Source organism: Nesoenas mayeri, assembly GCF_963082525.1.
Source record: "Nesoenas mayeri genome assembly, chromosome: 3".
In the NCBI taxonomy this organism is placed as follows: domain Eukaryota; kingdom Metazoa; phylum Chordata; class Aves; order Columbiformes; family Columbidae; genus Nesoenas; species Nesoenas mayeri.
In genome coordinates, this window is record NC_137544.1 from 48,704,596 (window position 1) to 48,721,007 (window position 16,412).

At 40.2% G+C, this 16,412-nt stretch overlaps 1 protein-coding gene across 4 annotated transcripts; it reads left to right on the forward strand.

Moving 5' to 3' along the window:
• Positions 1 to 263: 263 nt before the first annotated feature.
• RPF2 (ribosome production factor 2 homolog) lies at positions 264 to 14,004 on the forward strand. 4 transcript variants are annotated; one of them, XM_080342485.1, is made up of 10 exons: positions 264 to 391; positions 992 to 1,124; positions 1,977 to 2,014; positions 2,500 to 2,539; positions 6,414 to 6,495; positions 6,582 to 6,658; positions 7,754 to 7,853; positions 12,171 to 12,273; positions 13,108 to 13,252; positions 13,612 to 14,004. In XM_080342485.1, the coding sequence occupies exons 2-10, from the start codon at positions 1,068 to 1,070 to the stop codon at positions 13,789 to 13,791; spliced, it is 822 nt and encodes a 273-aa protein (XP_080198611.1). In that variant the 5' UTR covers positions 264 to 391; positions 992 to 1,067; the 3' UTR covers positions 13,792 to 14,004. The 4 variants fall into 4 exon arrangements, with proteins under 4 accessions (XP_080198611.1, XP_080198610.1, XP_080198613.1 ...); XM_080342484.1 differs by having other exon boundaries at positions 266 to 300; XM_080342487.1 differs by lacking the exon at positions 264 to 391 and adding an exon at positions 399 to 491.
• Positions 14,005 to 16,412: the final 2,408 nt, after the last annotated feature.

Here is a 16,412-nt window from a genome sequence, read left to right on the forward strand (position 1 = left end):
GATCTGCTGTAACGGTGCATCAGTTGTTCCCAGGCTGGTCCATGTGACTGTATTGTGGCCCCTAGCTCGTCCGTGGGTCGGTATTACATTCGCACATCGTCATATAGTATTTAATGGCAAAGCTGAGCGGGTGCTGCAGCCATGGTAACGCCTCGCGCATGCTCAGTGCTCCACCCCGTGCGCTTTTTGGCGCCGCCCTGTCCGCGCGGATGTGACGTCCCGGATGCTGCTGCGGGACGGCGGCGGGGCGCGCACGTGAGGCGGCTGGCAGGCAGCGATGGACGCGCTGGACCGGGTGGTGTGAGTGTGGCGGGGCCGCGGTGCCCGCCCGGCCCGCGGGGGAACCGGCGCTGGGCGGCGGCGCAAGGGGCGAGGCCGGCGGAGAGAAAAGGCCCGTGGAAAACGTGCGGGGAGGCGGGGAAGCGAGCGCTGCTGGTTGGTGGCCGGAGAGCCCCGACCCGGGCACTGAAAGCAGCCGTGGTGACCGGCCGGTGTGGAATGTGTGTGTTTCTGTACGCTTGAAAGAACTGCCCGTTTGCAGTTGGAAGTACCGGTGTGGGGGTGTTTGCAGTTCTTAAGCTGTGTCGTTATTAGTTTATGCGGGCTCCGTGGCCCTGCTAAGGCTGGTGTGTTTCGCCTAAATAACGCACAGTACTGCAAGTACAGCTGTGTTATACTTGAGCTTTTCTTCTGGATGCACGGCTCTGAGCTGGGGCTGGAGCTGCTGTGGGGGAAGCTTTTGGCCTGTCAAAGGTAAAATCGCCTTTGCTAGCTTGGGGAGACAGAGAGGAAGAAGAGTGGCAGTAAAACGCATTAATCTCAGACTGATTCTTTAGTATTGATTGTGGTTCTGCAGGTTGGGATGGGTTTGAGTCACTGAAACAAGTTACTTGAACATATCTTATTCCAATTCTTGTTTTGTTTTACTGTTTTCTGTGGTGTTGGATGTTGTTACTGATATTATGTTTTTAACTCTTAATTTAATTTACAGAAAGCCTAAAACTAAGAGAGCAAAAAGATTTCTTGAGAAGAGAGAACCCAAACTTAAAGAAAATACAAAAAATGCTATGCTCATAAAAGGAGGAAATGCAAACTTAACCGTGACAGAAGTGCTTAAAGACATTGTAAGTTGTTGGACATAGTATGTAACCTCTAATTATACAACCTTTGGTGCTACACCAAGAGTACCTTCTTTTCTCTTTTTCTTACAATTTGCAGATTCTCTACTGCAAGATCAATATTTTCATACTCTCCCCATTCCCCAAATCTTAAATTGACCTGTATTCCAAAGGTGTCATTACCTACCCCTCAATGGAGATTTTCTTCCAGTTTCTTCTTTGCCAGAAGTTTTGAGCTTATTCTCTTCATTGTTATTTTTCCATGATTGTCCAGTGTGTAAGGAGAAGTTTTGCAAGTCCATTTGAAAACAAATTCAGAATTGGGACTGGATCACTCAGCTGAAGTCACGTCCCAGAATTGTGTAAACTGCTTGTGTGCATTGATATGGAGCTTTCAACCTGTTCCAAAACTTAAACTGACCAATTCTGTCTCCTAACTCCATACCTGAAAATATTATAGCTGTCCATACACTCTTTTTTTTCCTCCGTTCTTTATTGTTTTCTTACCATCTTCTGCTGATGAAAATCAAGTGGTTGTTCACTCACTGTTTTTCCTCATGCCCCTAGAAGCAGAGAGATTCCATTATGTAGCTTTGACTTCAGCTGTTTCTCAGTTATTTTGTTATTTTTTAGTTTCTAGAAATAAGCCCTTCTGCAATTAATTTGGCACCAAGATTGCTACTGACTTGAAGGGTATTATTGTGAGCAGGCCTTTTGAAATGACTTCCTTTCTAGGGTGATTTGTACAAACAATTACTCGAATTCTTGTGATCGTGTGAGTTGTTGGGTTTTATAAAAAGCAGCGCTGTGCACTTCTATGTGTTAGAGATAACATGTGTTTGACTTTGTCTTTTGCAGTATGCTGTGAAGAAGCCTTTTGCTGTACTATATAAAAAGTAAGTGGTCTCACTTTGATGTCTTTGAATCTTCTGACAAAACAGCTTTTGGTAGTTTCCAAGCATGAATAGTCTGGTTCTATGAGAGCAAGGCAGGCTGGAAATTTTCTATCTGAATTCTTATAAATTAGAATTACAGGTTGCAATGATAGATACATCTTGCTCAAAATGGGAACCCAGTATCTGTATGGTTGTGGTGCAGAAACATTAATTGTAATAGCTGAATTTAGTGTTAGATGAAAGTTGTTTATGAAGTCAGGCCCCAGGAGACAGAGAATGTGGAGGAAATGACTTAAAATGGCAACTGTGGCACTAAGGAACTTCTAGCAGGATTAATATGGCTTATGGCTTGAACTAAAACTGAACCTCTGCTGCTGGAGTTTCCAGTAGAATGCAGAGTTTTGATGTTATCGGAGAACTAATTAAATGTGCTTATCTGGGTCTGTTCTTTAAAAAAAATATATATATATATTTCCTTCTTTCAGGAAAAATATCACTAGGCCTTTTGAGGATCAAACATCACTGGTAAGTATAAACTACATCTTCTCTTGTAATTTTAGAGTCTTAAAGTAATGAAAAACTTTATTTTAGGGTAATTTGCTATTAATCTGTGAGGAACTAGATGAGAAAGAAAGAACTAGATGATGAAAGGTTATGGGGAGTTTGGACAAGTTGAAGGTAGGGTGTTGTCTGCATTTCTGGCATCAGTAAGTAAATTCTTCCTCTGGCTGTAAGATGGAAGTGTCAAGTTGTGAGGACTTTTTCTTTACTGTAAACATGTGTTTCTGTAAAGTGGACTTTTTCTTTACTGTAAACATGTGTTTCTGTAAAGTGATGGGCAAATGTAGAAGTCTGTAATGCTATTCTAAGTATCTGTGCTTAATATGAAAGGAAGAATAAAGTGGTTTATTTTGGTTTGCTAAAAGTTAGTCCTCTAAAGTGCCATAGCTTATCGAGAACTTGTTTTTGATTTGACGAATTCATAGGTTAAAATAGTTAAATGGGGAGGGGGGGATCACAGCTTTCTGTGAGTTCCCTGTGTTTGAGCAGAGGCAGAGAAGCGCAGCAGAGCACCACGTGCATCCTTGTGCATCAGCTGTGCGAGGGCAAGATGGTCGCTGAGGGTCCAGTCCCAACATTCAGTCAAGAGCTGTCAGAGCAATGTGCAGTTTCAGTTGAATATGTGTATTGGGCCTGCAAAGAGGTTGCAAAAGAAGGGCTCTTCAGAAGCTTGGAGGGTATTTTGGACAGCAGGGGGGTGTATTTGGATGTATTTTGGGGATATGCCCCATGTGGATTTGGTTTTGATTCAGTCTGTAAGGTCAGGGTAATTTGTGGGCAGGAAGACTAAAAATAATGGGGACTAATCCTAAGATTATATCTCACACATGTGCGCTTCAATTGAAGCATTACTTAAACTGCTGAAATGCGTCTGTCATAAAAGCAGTATATCTATTTCTCTCAACAAAATGAAAGGAGATAGTGAGGTACAGCTGTGGTTTTACAATAAAGACAAAAATGAATTATCCCAAAATAAGTTGTTTGTTTCCCTGTGGTGATATTTTGGTAATGCTTGCTCTGTGCCACTGCTGACTTACATAGAGAGATAAGGGTCAGCTTTCCAGTGCATGAGGCAGTCTCTGAAATAACTCACTGAAAATGCATGTGAAAGTTGGGAATTTTGGGGAATTGTATTCAGTAACTCTGAAGAAAAAAAAATCACGTAGGCAAGCCGAGCACAAGTGCACTTGTGTGAAAATAAAGGGGAAACGTATCTAAGGAATTCTCTGTAAATAAAAAGGGAGAGGAGGGGAGAGATAGTTTAATGATCACTAAGGATCCTTTTTTTAAAAAGCAAGTGAAGGCAGCCAATAGTGAGCGCTTGAGGAGTTGCTGAATTGCTTTAAGTCAACTGTCCAACACATTTTTAATGTGTTACATACAAGAAATCGTTGTTCTTGCAGCATAGATACATCAACGTAGAAAGTTGCCTAATCTGCATTAATACTGATGCTGAGGTTTTGTAATGTGTGCTTCTGTTCTTGGCATGAAGGACAGAAATGCAGCCATGCCAAAAATATGGTGAGTGGAATGGAGAACTTACTGTAGGCAGAAAGGAAAGATTTGTGACATTATTTGTTGAAACTAAACCTCTTACAATCCCATAGCTGGATCACTTGGTTTTACAGTCATATAGGAACTAGGTGATCATCAGCTGACCCCTGGTTTAAACTTCTGATAGTTTCTGGAAAAAAAGTGGTAGCTAAAACTGTTCTGATATTTTAAAAGGAGGTTCTTCAGGGAACCTCAAAACAGTGGGGCTGGGTGACTGAGAACAGTGTCAACAAATAAACAGAGCCTGGGAAGATGTGGAAAGTCAAATCCAGTTAGTGTGGTGATTTTGTTTGGGTTTCTTTTTTTGGTTACAGGCCTCTTTTTTATTTTTTCTTTTTTTTTTACAAGGGAAATTTTGCAATGTATGTGATGTTGCAGTACATGCAGGACACATTTGAGACATTTGAGTTTGTTGCATCAAAGTGTAGAGTCTTGCATCTGGGTAGGAACAACCCCAGGTTCCAGGATAAATTGGGGAGCGACCTGTTAGGGAGCAGTGTAGGGAAAGGGACCTGGGGGTCCTGGTGGACAGCAGGATGACCATGAGCCAGCACTGTGCCCTTGTGGCCAGGAAGGCCAATGGCATCCTGGGGTGTATTAGAAGGGGGGTGGTTAGTAGGTCGAGAGAGGTTCTCCTTCCCCTCTACTCTGCCCTGGTGAGACCACACCTGGAATATTGTGTCTAGTTCTGGGCCCCTCAGTTCCAGAAGGACAGGGAACTGCTGGAGAGAGTTCTGCGCAGGGCAACAAAGATGATTAAGGGAGTGGAGCATCTCCCTTATGAAGAAAGACTGAGGGAGCTGGAGCTCTTTAGTTTGGAGGAGACTGAGGGGTGACCTCATTAATGTTTACAGATATGTAAAGTGTGTCACGAGGATGGAGCCAGGCTCGTCTCGGTGACAACCAACGGTAGGACAAGGGGTAATGGGTTCAAACTGGAACACAAGAGGTTCCACTTAAATTTGAGAAGAAACTTATTCTCAGTGAGGGTGACAGAGCACTGGAACAGGCTGCCCAGGGAGGTTGTGGAGTCTCCTTCTCTGGAGACATTCAAGACCCACCTGGACACATTCCTGTGTAACCTCATCTAGGTGTTCCTGCTCCGGCAGGGGGATTGGACTAGCTGATCTTTCGAGGTCCCTTCCAATCCCTAACATTCTGTGATTCTGTGATCTTCTAAATAAAATATCATACAGCTCTTAGAGAACTTATATGTATATCAACATTCAGTGATTAACGGAGCTGTGTGAGCCACTGCTTCAAGGAAATGGTTCTGTTGTTGATCTGTCTACAGCCAGTACCTTTCAGGGACCTGGTGGGAGAGCTCAGTGCTGGGCTGTGCGCTTTGTGTGTGCGATTAATCCAGGCTCGGCTTGCTCCTGGGGCTGCTGCCTCTCCTGACCTCCCCGAGGGGCAGAGCTGCTGTGTCCTTGCTGAGCAGCTGCTGTTGCAGGGCTGGGAGGAGATACAGAGGCTTTTTCTGCTTCACAGCTGCCAAGCGCAGGTGTGGAAGTGCTGGTGCTTCTGGTAAGTGCTGGATAAAAAGCGTATGTATCTAGGAACAGTGGTTGGTACGGGACTAGGGGCTGCCTTGAGGCACAGCAGCACATGAAAAGGCTTTGAGGTTGGATATCCTCAGAAAGAATTGCTGTAATGTTGACTCTGGACATGGTACCGTAAGAGGTTCTCTATCTGCTCCACCTGGAGAAAAGCTCCTCTCTATGATAGTCACCACTGGCTTGGTTTTAAGTAGCCTCTTAGTCTTAAATAAGTTGATGTGAGGTTGCTCTATAGTAGGACTCTCATGCCCAAGTGTGAGGACATTAGATATTTGCAGATGTTCCTGAGCTTGCTGGCTGTTCAGAAATTGGTAGGCAAAGCTAATATGCTGCATAAAGCTTAGCCGGGTAACTAAAATGAGGCATTACAACTGCAGCATACTTATTCTGCAGGCAAGGAGAAGTGATTGAAGGTATCTTGTGTATAAACAAGTAATGAGGAATTATGAAAAAGGGCATTACAGATGAAATGGCAAGAAAAAAATTGCCTGGCTTGATCTTTAAGGCTACAATGGGAAGGAAAAAAAAGAAGTGAATTGTTGTTTGAACCTTGAATCCAGCTGTCAGTTTTAGCTTATGGGTACCTGGACATGCTCAAAACTCCTCTGGTTGATCTTCTTATTAAGCAGCTCCTAAACTCACATGTTTGTGACACAGACCTTCACCAAATATTTTAAACACTGCAAACTGGAACTCATGAGTTTTGTTCTTTTCCTCAATTGTAGGAATTTTTTTCCAAGAAATCAGATTGTTCTTTGTTTCTGTTTGGCTCTCATAACAAGAAGCGACCTAACAACCTGATAATAGGTAATACGTCTCATTTGGGTTTTTATTTTAATGAAAGGTCTAGTTTTCAATGAAAAATAACTGGATTTTCTTCTTTACTTTCACAGGTCGCATGTTTGACTATCATGTCCTAGACATGATTGAGCTCGGCATTGAGAAGTTTGTATCCCTAAAAGATGTCAAGGTAAGGACTCACTAATTCGGTATTTCACTGACATCTACTGGTGGATTTTTTTGATGCATTGACTCTTTCTGTGCTTTGACACAAGGACAGGGGTTGCTTAAAAAGGTGTTTTGAGCATTCTTGAAACTCTTTTTGCAATTTTTAGATTTGGTTTGTTCCTAATATTTCCCTTTTTAATTAAAGAGTTACATTTACAAAATTCCTTAGGTTCTGCTCATGGTAGGTTCCTATATCAATTGACGTAGGCTTTGAAAACTGAAATCCCTCTTCTCAAATATTAACCAAAGATGGTCACTCTACTGACTGAGATGATTCTGAAACTTTCTTTAGCTTTCAGTAGTGCATAGATGCCTGTTTTCAAGGAACTATACTTATTTCACACAGGGAGATAAGATCTTGATTATTTAAACCCAGAGAAAATTTGCCTTTTATGGCTATGTTAGGCTCATTTTGGCAAGACTAAAAAATATTTCATGTGTGTGTCCTTCTGTATCAAGCAGTTCATATACTGCAAAAATAAGGGATTTTTATGGTCCTTATTGCAATGTATAAATTGGCAGGAAAGTCTACAGGGATAGTGAAGAAGTTTATAAAGGTGAGTTTTCCCCTTGAAGTCGGATTGTCTTGTGTATCTTCATAACATGGCTTATAGCAGGGCAAGTATAGTTAAGTAAATGTGTTTGGCCAGAAATAAAATTATATGGTTGACTAAGCTGATCTTTTAGCCTTTTTCATGTACTATCCAGTGTCAGAAGCACAACACACTTGTTTGCTTCTGTTTTTATTTTCTTGTTAGTAGTTGCAGTTAGATTCACTCATTTTCACCAGGAGGTGTTATCGTATGCATTGTATAGTAAAGAATCTCATATTTTTAATCTATCACAAAGAATAATACAGTTCATCCTTTTAAAAATAAAGTCCTTTCTTATACATACAGTGTTGTTCAATGAAAAAAAGGGTCTGTTTTGTCCATATTGATCACAGGTCATAACAATTTTTCATTCAGTGTTGAATGGCCACCCACTTATTATGTCAATAATATGTTCCTTAGCATGGTCTGAATTTTTGTTCTGTTTTAAAATTCTTATTCCACAGAACAGTAAATGTCCTGAAGGAACAAAACCTATGCTGATATTTGCTGGTGACATGTTCGAGGTAAATGAAGAATACAGAAGACTGAAGAGCCTTCTTATTGGTCAGTATTTTGATTATTTGAGCAGTAGGATTGCATAAATCTGTAGTAATATCTGTTGGGAAATGCTGGTTTGTCAATAAATGTTTGCTTATGCTCAGCACAGAAAGAAAACAAGAACAGGCACTTTTAAGATTCATGTTGATCATGACTGTTAGAGGGGGAAGAAGACTAGCCTAAAAGAGTCTAAAGTCGAAACTTTGTGTTCACTAAATTCATTACTTTGATTGTGGGAAAATTCTGATATCTTTCAAAAAGTCTTTGCCTTGTAACTGTACTGGATCATCACTTTTCTAGCCAGATATTTTTGAAGTATCTAATTGAAATTAGTGGATTAAATTCAGAACATGAGATATTTTTGCTTACAGAAAAAGTCAATTGTATAATTGAGCTTGTGTTTTTATAATGAAAGGATTTTCTGTTGGAAGTTTGACCAATTCTAACAAAAGTGCCATTGAGTAGAGTTCTTGGAAAGAACATGTGTGGTAAAAATCAGCTGTAGATAATATCTGTGTCTAACTTCCAGGCAGACTTGGAGCTTAATAAACAAACTGGCAGAAAGTTTTTTACTGTCTCAAGGTTGGAGGCTCTGGAAGATAAAGCTCATTGTGGGGTTTTTTTTCTGAGGAAATATAAAAAATGATTATGCTTAGGGTAGCTTTTTAGGACATAGAAGTCATATGGTACTATATCTCTTGATACTTAAAAATGCATCTTGCTTGGTAGAACAAATCTAGGAAGTAGGATGGTGTATTTTTTCTTTTTAATAGATTTCCTAAAAGTAGATTACTTTTTAATTTTTTTTTTAAAGCTCTGCTAAGTTACTGAAACTGGCCCCGTAAGAACAGTCTTGTTCTGTCAGTTCCGTTCTTGGATTGTAGCAATTCATAATCTTACAGTTTTGCAAGATCTCCCTTTCATATAAAGTAAATATTGATTTGGCTCTTTTTTTCTAGACAAACAAAAAAATGATTGCTCTTTAGAAACAGACTTTCAACATAAGATTTTTTTTTTTTCCCTTAGTATTATAATTTCTTAAAGCAAAATGTTTTATCTGGGATGAAACTGGAAGGCGAGCAGGAGAGGAGAAAACTTGCATCCTCTCAGTACAGCTGACTGATTCTTGGGGACAGATGACAAGCTGATAACTGTGCTTATAAACCTTTGAAGGTGGGGTAATACTGAATATGAAGTGAGTTTTAGTACTGCATATTTATGTCACTGTAAATGAATATTTACACTGCAAGAAGCGGGTACATTGTTTTCTGAAGTGTATCTTGTTCAGACATCTGCACAGTGTTGTTGATTGGCATCCAGATGTGCTCATGCACCCCACCGTCAAACAGCTCGGTGCCTGAAATGGAAGACAGGCATCATTAGATAGTTGCCAAATAACTAACTAGCTTTCCACGTCCTGTTTCATTTGATGTTCATCTGTCCTTTCTCCTCTCCAATTTCCTTGCCTTTAATGACTCTGCAGTCAAATGCACTCGGACTGACACCCAATCTTTCTTCTTGAATGTACTCCAACCACTCCAGGTCTTAATGTTCTGCTGACTTGTATTAAATACCCAGATGCAAAACAATGGACAAAAGAAAAGGTTAGGGAATGTAAAGGCTTGAAGGTATCACTAACCAATTAAAATCATTTGGGTAATAATTTGACCTGCTTCAGAACTACCCTTAGCTGATAGGGAGGAACTGATTATTTCTGTTCCTGCAAAAACGGTGCTTTTAAGCTGTCACTCTATTGCTAAGAAAGACAGAAAAAGTCTTTATAGCAACAACAGCAAATATTTTGTTACTGTAGCAGTGTTGTTGGGCTCCCAGAGGGAATATGAGGTAGCTGACAGCTGCTTGTTGCCAAAGCAGTGCGATGCCAGTGATGCTGGTGAACAACCAAGCTTTCGTTGGCCTTTGTGGTATCAAAAGTGTTTATGCGTGTTTGGAATATCGTCTTACAGCAGCTTCTTTGTAAAATTAAAGGCAAGGGTGAATTATTGTCTTCGTGGTGGCTAAACCCTGTAGTCCACTTAAATTGCAAAGTGCAAGAATTTGTTTAGGAGAAATAAACAGCAGCTGCGTTTTTCTTTAGAGACCTGGAAGACAAAAGCATCCCATTCTTTCTCTCTTGGTTTTCATTGCCTACTGATGTGGTAATGTAGGAATTCATTTGCCGTGTAAGTCCTTGGAATGCAGTTCATGAAATTCTAATAACCTTTTATGCTTGCATTTATAAAATGTTTCATCTCTTAACAACACTTCCTGCTTGCTGGTTGTTATTGCACACCCATTTCATCCTTAAAATGGCTTGTCACTACGTGACTTGCTTATACACCTTCTAAAATGTTGGTTTCCAGGAGACCTCTACGATTTTTAAATTGCCCATCAGCCTGTTCTTCATGCGGCTCTCCTCAGGCAGACTTTTTTGAGTGTCTCAAAGATTTGTGAGTTCCTTCTGGCCAAGAGGGGATGACTGGGATAGAATTTAAACTCCACTAATGCTAAGCATTGCTACATAGGTTTCAGTGTTACCAGCTTTGGGATACGAATTGATACAAAAAGAAGTGTACAGACTCCTGTTCCGAAGTAACTTAGAAATTTAATCTAGAAATGGAAAGGTCCTGTGCATTTCTTTGCAGGAAAAAGTAAATTAAAAGTTCTGGAAACATGGTGAGGACAAGGGGCTGAAAGAACTAGGAATGGAAAGAAAGGAGAAAGCAAGTCTCTAGTCCAACCAAAGCAAGAGTTGTAAATCAAGAGTACATTAAAAAAACTTCAACTCTCTGGGTATACTGAAGTGTAAGGTTTCTGCAGCTGTTCAGCATTGCCAGGAAACAGAAATTCCTGACCACCTGCGTTTGTTTGGAAGAGATCATCCTGTGGGTAAAAAGATGTATGATGCCACAGGAAAATACGAAAGAGAGATGTTGCCAATAAAACCACTGTAAATGTGAGCTTGTGTACCCACAGAGAACCTAGTCAAAGGGAAAATATATGGCAGAAATAAACAAAATGTTTTATTTGCAACTGTTCTTCTAACTACAAGCTCAACCCACAAGAGGCGATGTGAGAGTATTTAATTGACCAAGGAAGTTTCCTGGCTAGACTCCAGCTGATATCTGCCAGCAAGACTTTGTTTTGGATGTCACTCTTGAAAAAGGTAGTGGAGGAAAAGACAACTTAGCCGAGGGATCTGAAAACGGGACAGAACGGAAAAGACTGATGTGTTTTGCGTCTGTTAGCAGTTCTCCTCTGTTTCAGCGTTGCCCTGTCATGTTTATTAGCACACCTTGTTCCCTCAGTCAAGGTCACATTCTTTCTCCACCCTCTGCATATGTTGGACAGATTGCTGTGCTTATTGCAAGCTCTCTGGTTGCACAGTAATTTTTTCATAGCCTGATAAAAGAACCTTTCTAGAAAGAGCTCATTTTGTATTTAACCTGTATTTCAGTGTTCTATTTGCAAACTAAGCAAGTATTTCAAGTGTCTTATTTTTATAGTTACGTGTTTCTTATTAAATAGGCAAGGTGTTAATTGTAAAGACAAATCCTGTTTTACCTAAAGGATAGAAGTGCTTTGTTGTGAGGGAGTTGTGAAAGAAATTATATATCTAATTTTTTTCCCCAAGTCAGTGAGAGAAAATGTAGATAAGAGTAGACAAGATACAGTTTTGGTCTGTTTTGTACCTTCTTTATACTCATCCAAATGTGCCTCTGGTTAAGAATCTGATTAAGTATCAGTTTGTTGAATCATGTCTTTAAATGGATATCTGAACTAATGGCTTCTCTGGGTTGGTATGTTTAGCTGAGCATATGACTAGATCTAAACACCAAACAAGATACATTTTGTTTTTCTGACTTTAAGGCTGACTATTTGAAAGAATAGACAACGCAGTTATCCCAATTAGTTTAATGAAACTAAGTTACTGCTGTGGAAGTATATATGCTCTTCTCCATGCACTTAGTTTTAAGTAGCATATTTGTTGCTACTGAATTACCTCTGGAAAGTCACTATTTTCCTGTCAGGATTTCTACACCCAGCTGGTTTCACCAATGTGGGAGCTGACACCTGAAATGTTAAGTTTCTCTCCTGTGTTTTCGCAGAGCGACTGCTGAGTGGGGTCACTGTTAAACACACAGGTATCCCATGTACAGCTTTGCTTAGTTAGGTGCAAGAAGAATATCTATACAGGCAAGGAGTTCACATCAGTGATGTGATGTGGGTCCCTAATTAAATAAACTGATGTTTTATAGTCATCTGTTAGTTTGCTTTTCAGCCAAGAAACCTGGAATTTATTCTTTTAAAATATCCTTTCAGATTTCTTCAGAGGTCCTAGCGTGCCCAGTATTCGCCTGGCTGGTTTAGAGTATGTTCTGCATTTCACAGCTGTAGATGGGAAAATTTACATGCGAAGCTATAAGTGAGTATGTGTTTTATCTATTTGTTTGCTTTTTGATATGCTTGTCAACTTTTCCCCAAATTTAGCCTGTAGTTGTGTAATTGAACTGGCTTGAGCAATAGTTTGCTGCATTTCAAATATGTAATGTGCAGAGGTGTTTCAGCATGAAAGAGAGTAACTTGTACAGCAGAAGGAAAACACAGGAGCCCTAAACCTGCTGCTTCCTTCTGTGTCAAGCTCTCCGTCGTAGTGAGGAGGATTGCTCTTTCGTGTGGTTGTGTTAGTGAGGTGATGTGACTTAGCTTGTGTGAATTCCCAGCACTGTCTTAGACTTCACAAACTTAGTCAGTTATCCAGCTGCAGCCCGCGATAACACAAGGAAAAATGGGAAAAGGCAGGAGAGGACAATCTTCTGGCTGCACTGGAGTTCACCCGTGCAGCCATCCTTGCCTTAGGAGACTGTGAGCATCCATAGCTTGTGTTCCATGTGATTTTGATTTCTCTTGTAACAAAGTGACTTTTATCAGGATCATTCTTTAAAACAAACAAAAAACTTTCTTAGTTAGTGCTCAGGTTATTTTGCTGTAAATGACAGTTGATAGTTTTCATGTCTATTAATACCCAGGGCACTATTTTCAGTTTGAGGCGTGATATGGCTTTCAAGGTACTGGCACTGAGTTTTAACAATACTACTGATAATAATAGTTTCATTTTAAAAAAAAGTTACCTTAGCCAGATTATATTTTGGGTGTGTTCAAATAGTGATGAACTACAGGACTGAACCTGCCCTTTAGGAAGGCAGTTAAGTCTTTATCACAGAGGATGGCATTGATTTTGGTTGTTTTTCTCCTATAGGGTGCTTCTGAAGAAATCTGGCTGTAAAATACCAAGAATTGAACTGGAAGAGATGGGACCTTCGTTAGATCTGGTTATGAGGAGAACACACTTAGCTTCAGATGACCTTTATAAGCTGTCGTTAAAACAACCAAAAGCCCTGAAGGTATGCACCATGGAAAATATATTACTTCCCGATCTATATGTGAAAAAGAGCAAAAGCTGAAGTATTAATTATTCTATATTTGACCAAAGCTTACTTTTATATGCGCTGACTGATATTTCTGGGGCCGTAGCACTTTTGTAGTGAATATCTGGTATACAAATTCCCCTCTGGTTGCAGACAAGAGCAGAACAAATCTTAATCTCTAAGCTCCAAATAGTGTATGTGGCCTTGCTTTTGCCACTTGATTTGGTAATTTAATTACTGGTGAACGTGATGATGGTAAGGCCGGATATCTGGCTTCTCACCAGAGCTCCTGGCACCCCCTACTCACAAATACTGATGTTCTTCTTCCTTTACAGCCTAAGAAGAAAAAGAATATCTCTCATGATGTGTTTGGTACAACTTATGGTCGAATCCACATGCAGAAGCAAGACCTTGGTAAACTGCAGACACGAAAAATGAAAGGGTTAAAAAAGAGGCCAGCAGAGAAGTCAGCTGAAGATGGTGGGGTCAGTCCCAAAAAGTCAAAATCAGCTTGATAGTCTGGAACAACTTTGCAAACTCTTTGTAGCTTCAAATTTATTATATATATTGTAACATAAATGTGTCAGAGATAAAAGATTCAGCTGCTGTTAACATTAGTTTTATAAAAAAAAAAACTTTTAAATCATTTGTCATTTTAAAGTGAACACGGGGTATTGAGCTTTGACATGGAACTTGATTATTTAAAATAAAAAATGAGATAAAACTTGCTTAGTTTTCCGAAGCTGAGTATTTATTCTCTTGGTGTTGGCAAACATATAGTAGTCAAGCAGGTGACTTGTTTCCCAAACAGTTTTCTGGCTATTATGTTGGGAACCCTTGATAAATCAACTCATCTTACAAATTATGCGCAGCACCAGAGTAGTATATATGCATAACATACACAACACAATTTCTCTGTTCATTTATTTATTATGTATTTCAGGTTTTGCAGAACTCAAACTATAAGCCATTTTCTAAAGCGTGAGCTCACAATATGTGTCTGATGGCAGACTTATGTTTTTAACTATTGCACCGAGCCTTACTTTACACTTGCAGAATCAGGAGTGATTAAGGTGTTTTTACTGTGTTCATCACCATGGTAGCAAAGTACCTGATGTTTGCTTTAGGCATAAATGAAACCTTTGCAGTTTGAATTTCAGTCTTTGATGCTTGATTTGCACCTAGAATGGAAATATTTGAAGCAACCATGAAAGGTACAAGTCTGTTCTTACCCTGTTTTTCTCCAAAGTTTGTGCTTGTGAGTTAGCGACAACCCAATTAAGCACTTGGGTAAAGGGGATGAGAGTTTAAGAGACATGATGTGGTGTGTTATGTTTTGGAACATACTGAAAAGCCTTCGTTATTCTTGTGCTTGTCTCTTTGGGAGCTATCGCTCTGCCCTTTAGCATAAGTATGATAAAAGTGTACACACGTTACCATCAACACAGCAAGCTTGCTCATCCTACTTACATTTTTAATACTCTGTCTTGTTAGTTTTCTCTGTGTAATCAGCTGAAGTATTATATCAGAAATAAGCGGTTCGTTATTTTTACTTGTCTTCTGCACACTGGAAGGAAGAAGTTGGGCAGCTTTGCTGTCCTTGTGCAAGAGCTGAGCCATCACGGTGGCTGTGCAAATGCTATACACGACGTTTTTGCTGTGCTGGTTTGATAAAACTTGCAGTGTGAAAAAGAGCTTTAAAAGTCTGGGACCTTTTGGAGGCATAAACATATTTACCTTCAATGTATTACCTTTTTTTTGTTCGTATCATTGCACGAGCTGCATGGCTCTCTCTAAATCCTTTTCTCCAATCTATAACCATGTGTTTGAGAAACTGATAATTCCATAAGCTACTTCAGATGTGTATTTCCTATCATATCTTTCTGAAATGCAAATCACTGTGCTTTTGGCTGAAAGCCGTCTTTGGTAATAGCTGTAGAAGAAATGTACTAACAGGCCTGCTATCTTTTATGAACTTACGGTCATAAAAGTAATAGTAAAAGACTAAGTGATAGGTTGCCCAGCCTGGGAAGGGTGCAGAGTCCTTGAGCACAGGAAACGGGTCATTGGAGAGAACTCCAGTACTTATATTCACCCTTTGCACAGTCTTTTGTCTTTGCTGATTAGAGGTGGAAAAACTGAAATGTGTGGTGTCTCACACCTGTGGCTGTTTGTGTGAGCACCCTTTTATTTATTTATTTATTTTTGTACTTGTGAAATACACTTACATGGTGGACAAAATGCATTTGATTTGGGAGGCAAGGAGAAATTCACCTGGATATAGTGTAAGGATATTTAGGCTATGCTTTTTCATACGAGTAATATTAAAGTTGTGTTGTTAGCAAGGATTAAAATTTGCTTCGTTTCTAAAATACTTTGTACTACTCAAAGGGGTGCCATTTCGGTGCAAACTCTAGTGGAAATGCTGTCTTGTTTTGTTCGCATGGCGTAAATGAACCCCTCTGATCTCTATGATGAGATAGCATGAAGGCAAATTAGCAACTGAGTTCACCCCATTTCTTTCAGAGACGTTTCAACCTGGCTGTGAAACCACGAGGCTGGTGGATATTGTGGTTTCTGATGTATGGCATGTATAACGGCACCTCTGCGTGGCAGGTGGTTGCTACGTTCTGAGTATCTGATTTAACTCAAGGTGAATGGAGATAGGAGGGCTAAATATAACCGTTATAGTGGCATGTTCTTATTTGTCACAGTCTTTTATAGAGTGAGGAGATGTGTCAGGTGCCGCCTGTAGCCATGTGCGTGGGGAACACAACATGCGGTGCTCAAAGGGCGGCTGATGAAAGGGGCTTGCCTGACCTTGATTGCCTCTTGCTTCCAGAGTTCACCAGGCTCTGAAAACATGTAAACATGGCCCCAGGCTCTGTGTGGCACAGGCAAGGCATAAACTGGCATGTTGACCTCTTTCCTCTGGCTTTCATCTTCTCCCAACACACTGGAGGTAGCTTTGTTTATGGGTTGAGCATAGTAATGAACTCAGTTTCGAGAACATCCCTGTGGGCACAGCGTGGCTCCCCAGGCGGTACCTGTGTGGTAAAGTTGAGGTGGAGTTGCAGATCAGCAGTCAAGCCTGTGCTGTGTTTACTCCAGCTGGCAGGATGGCAACAGCAGAAAG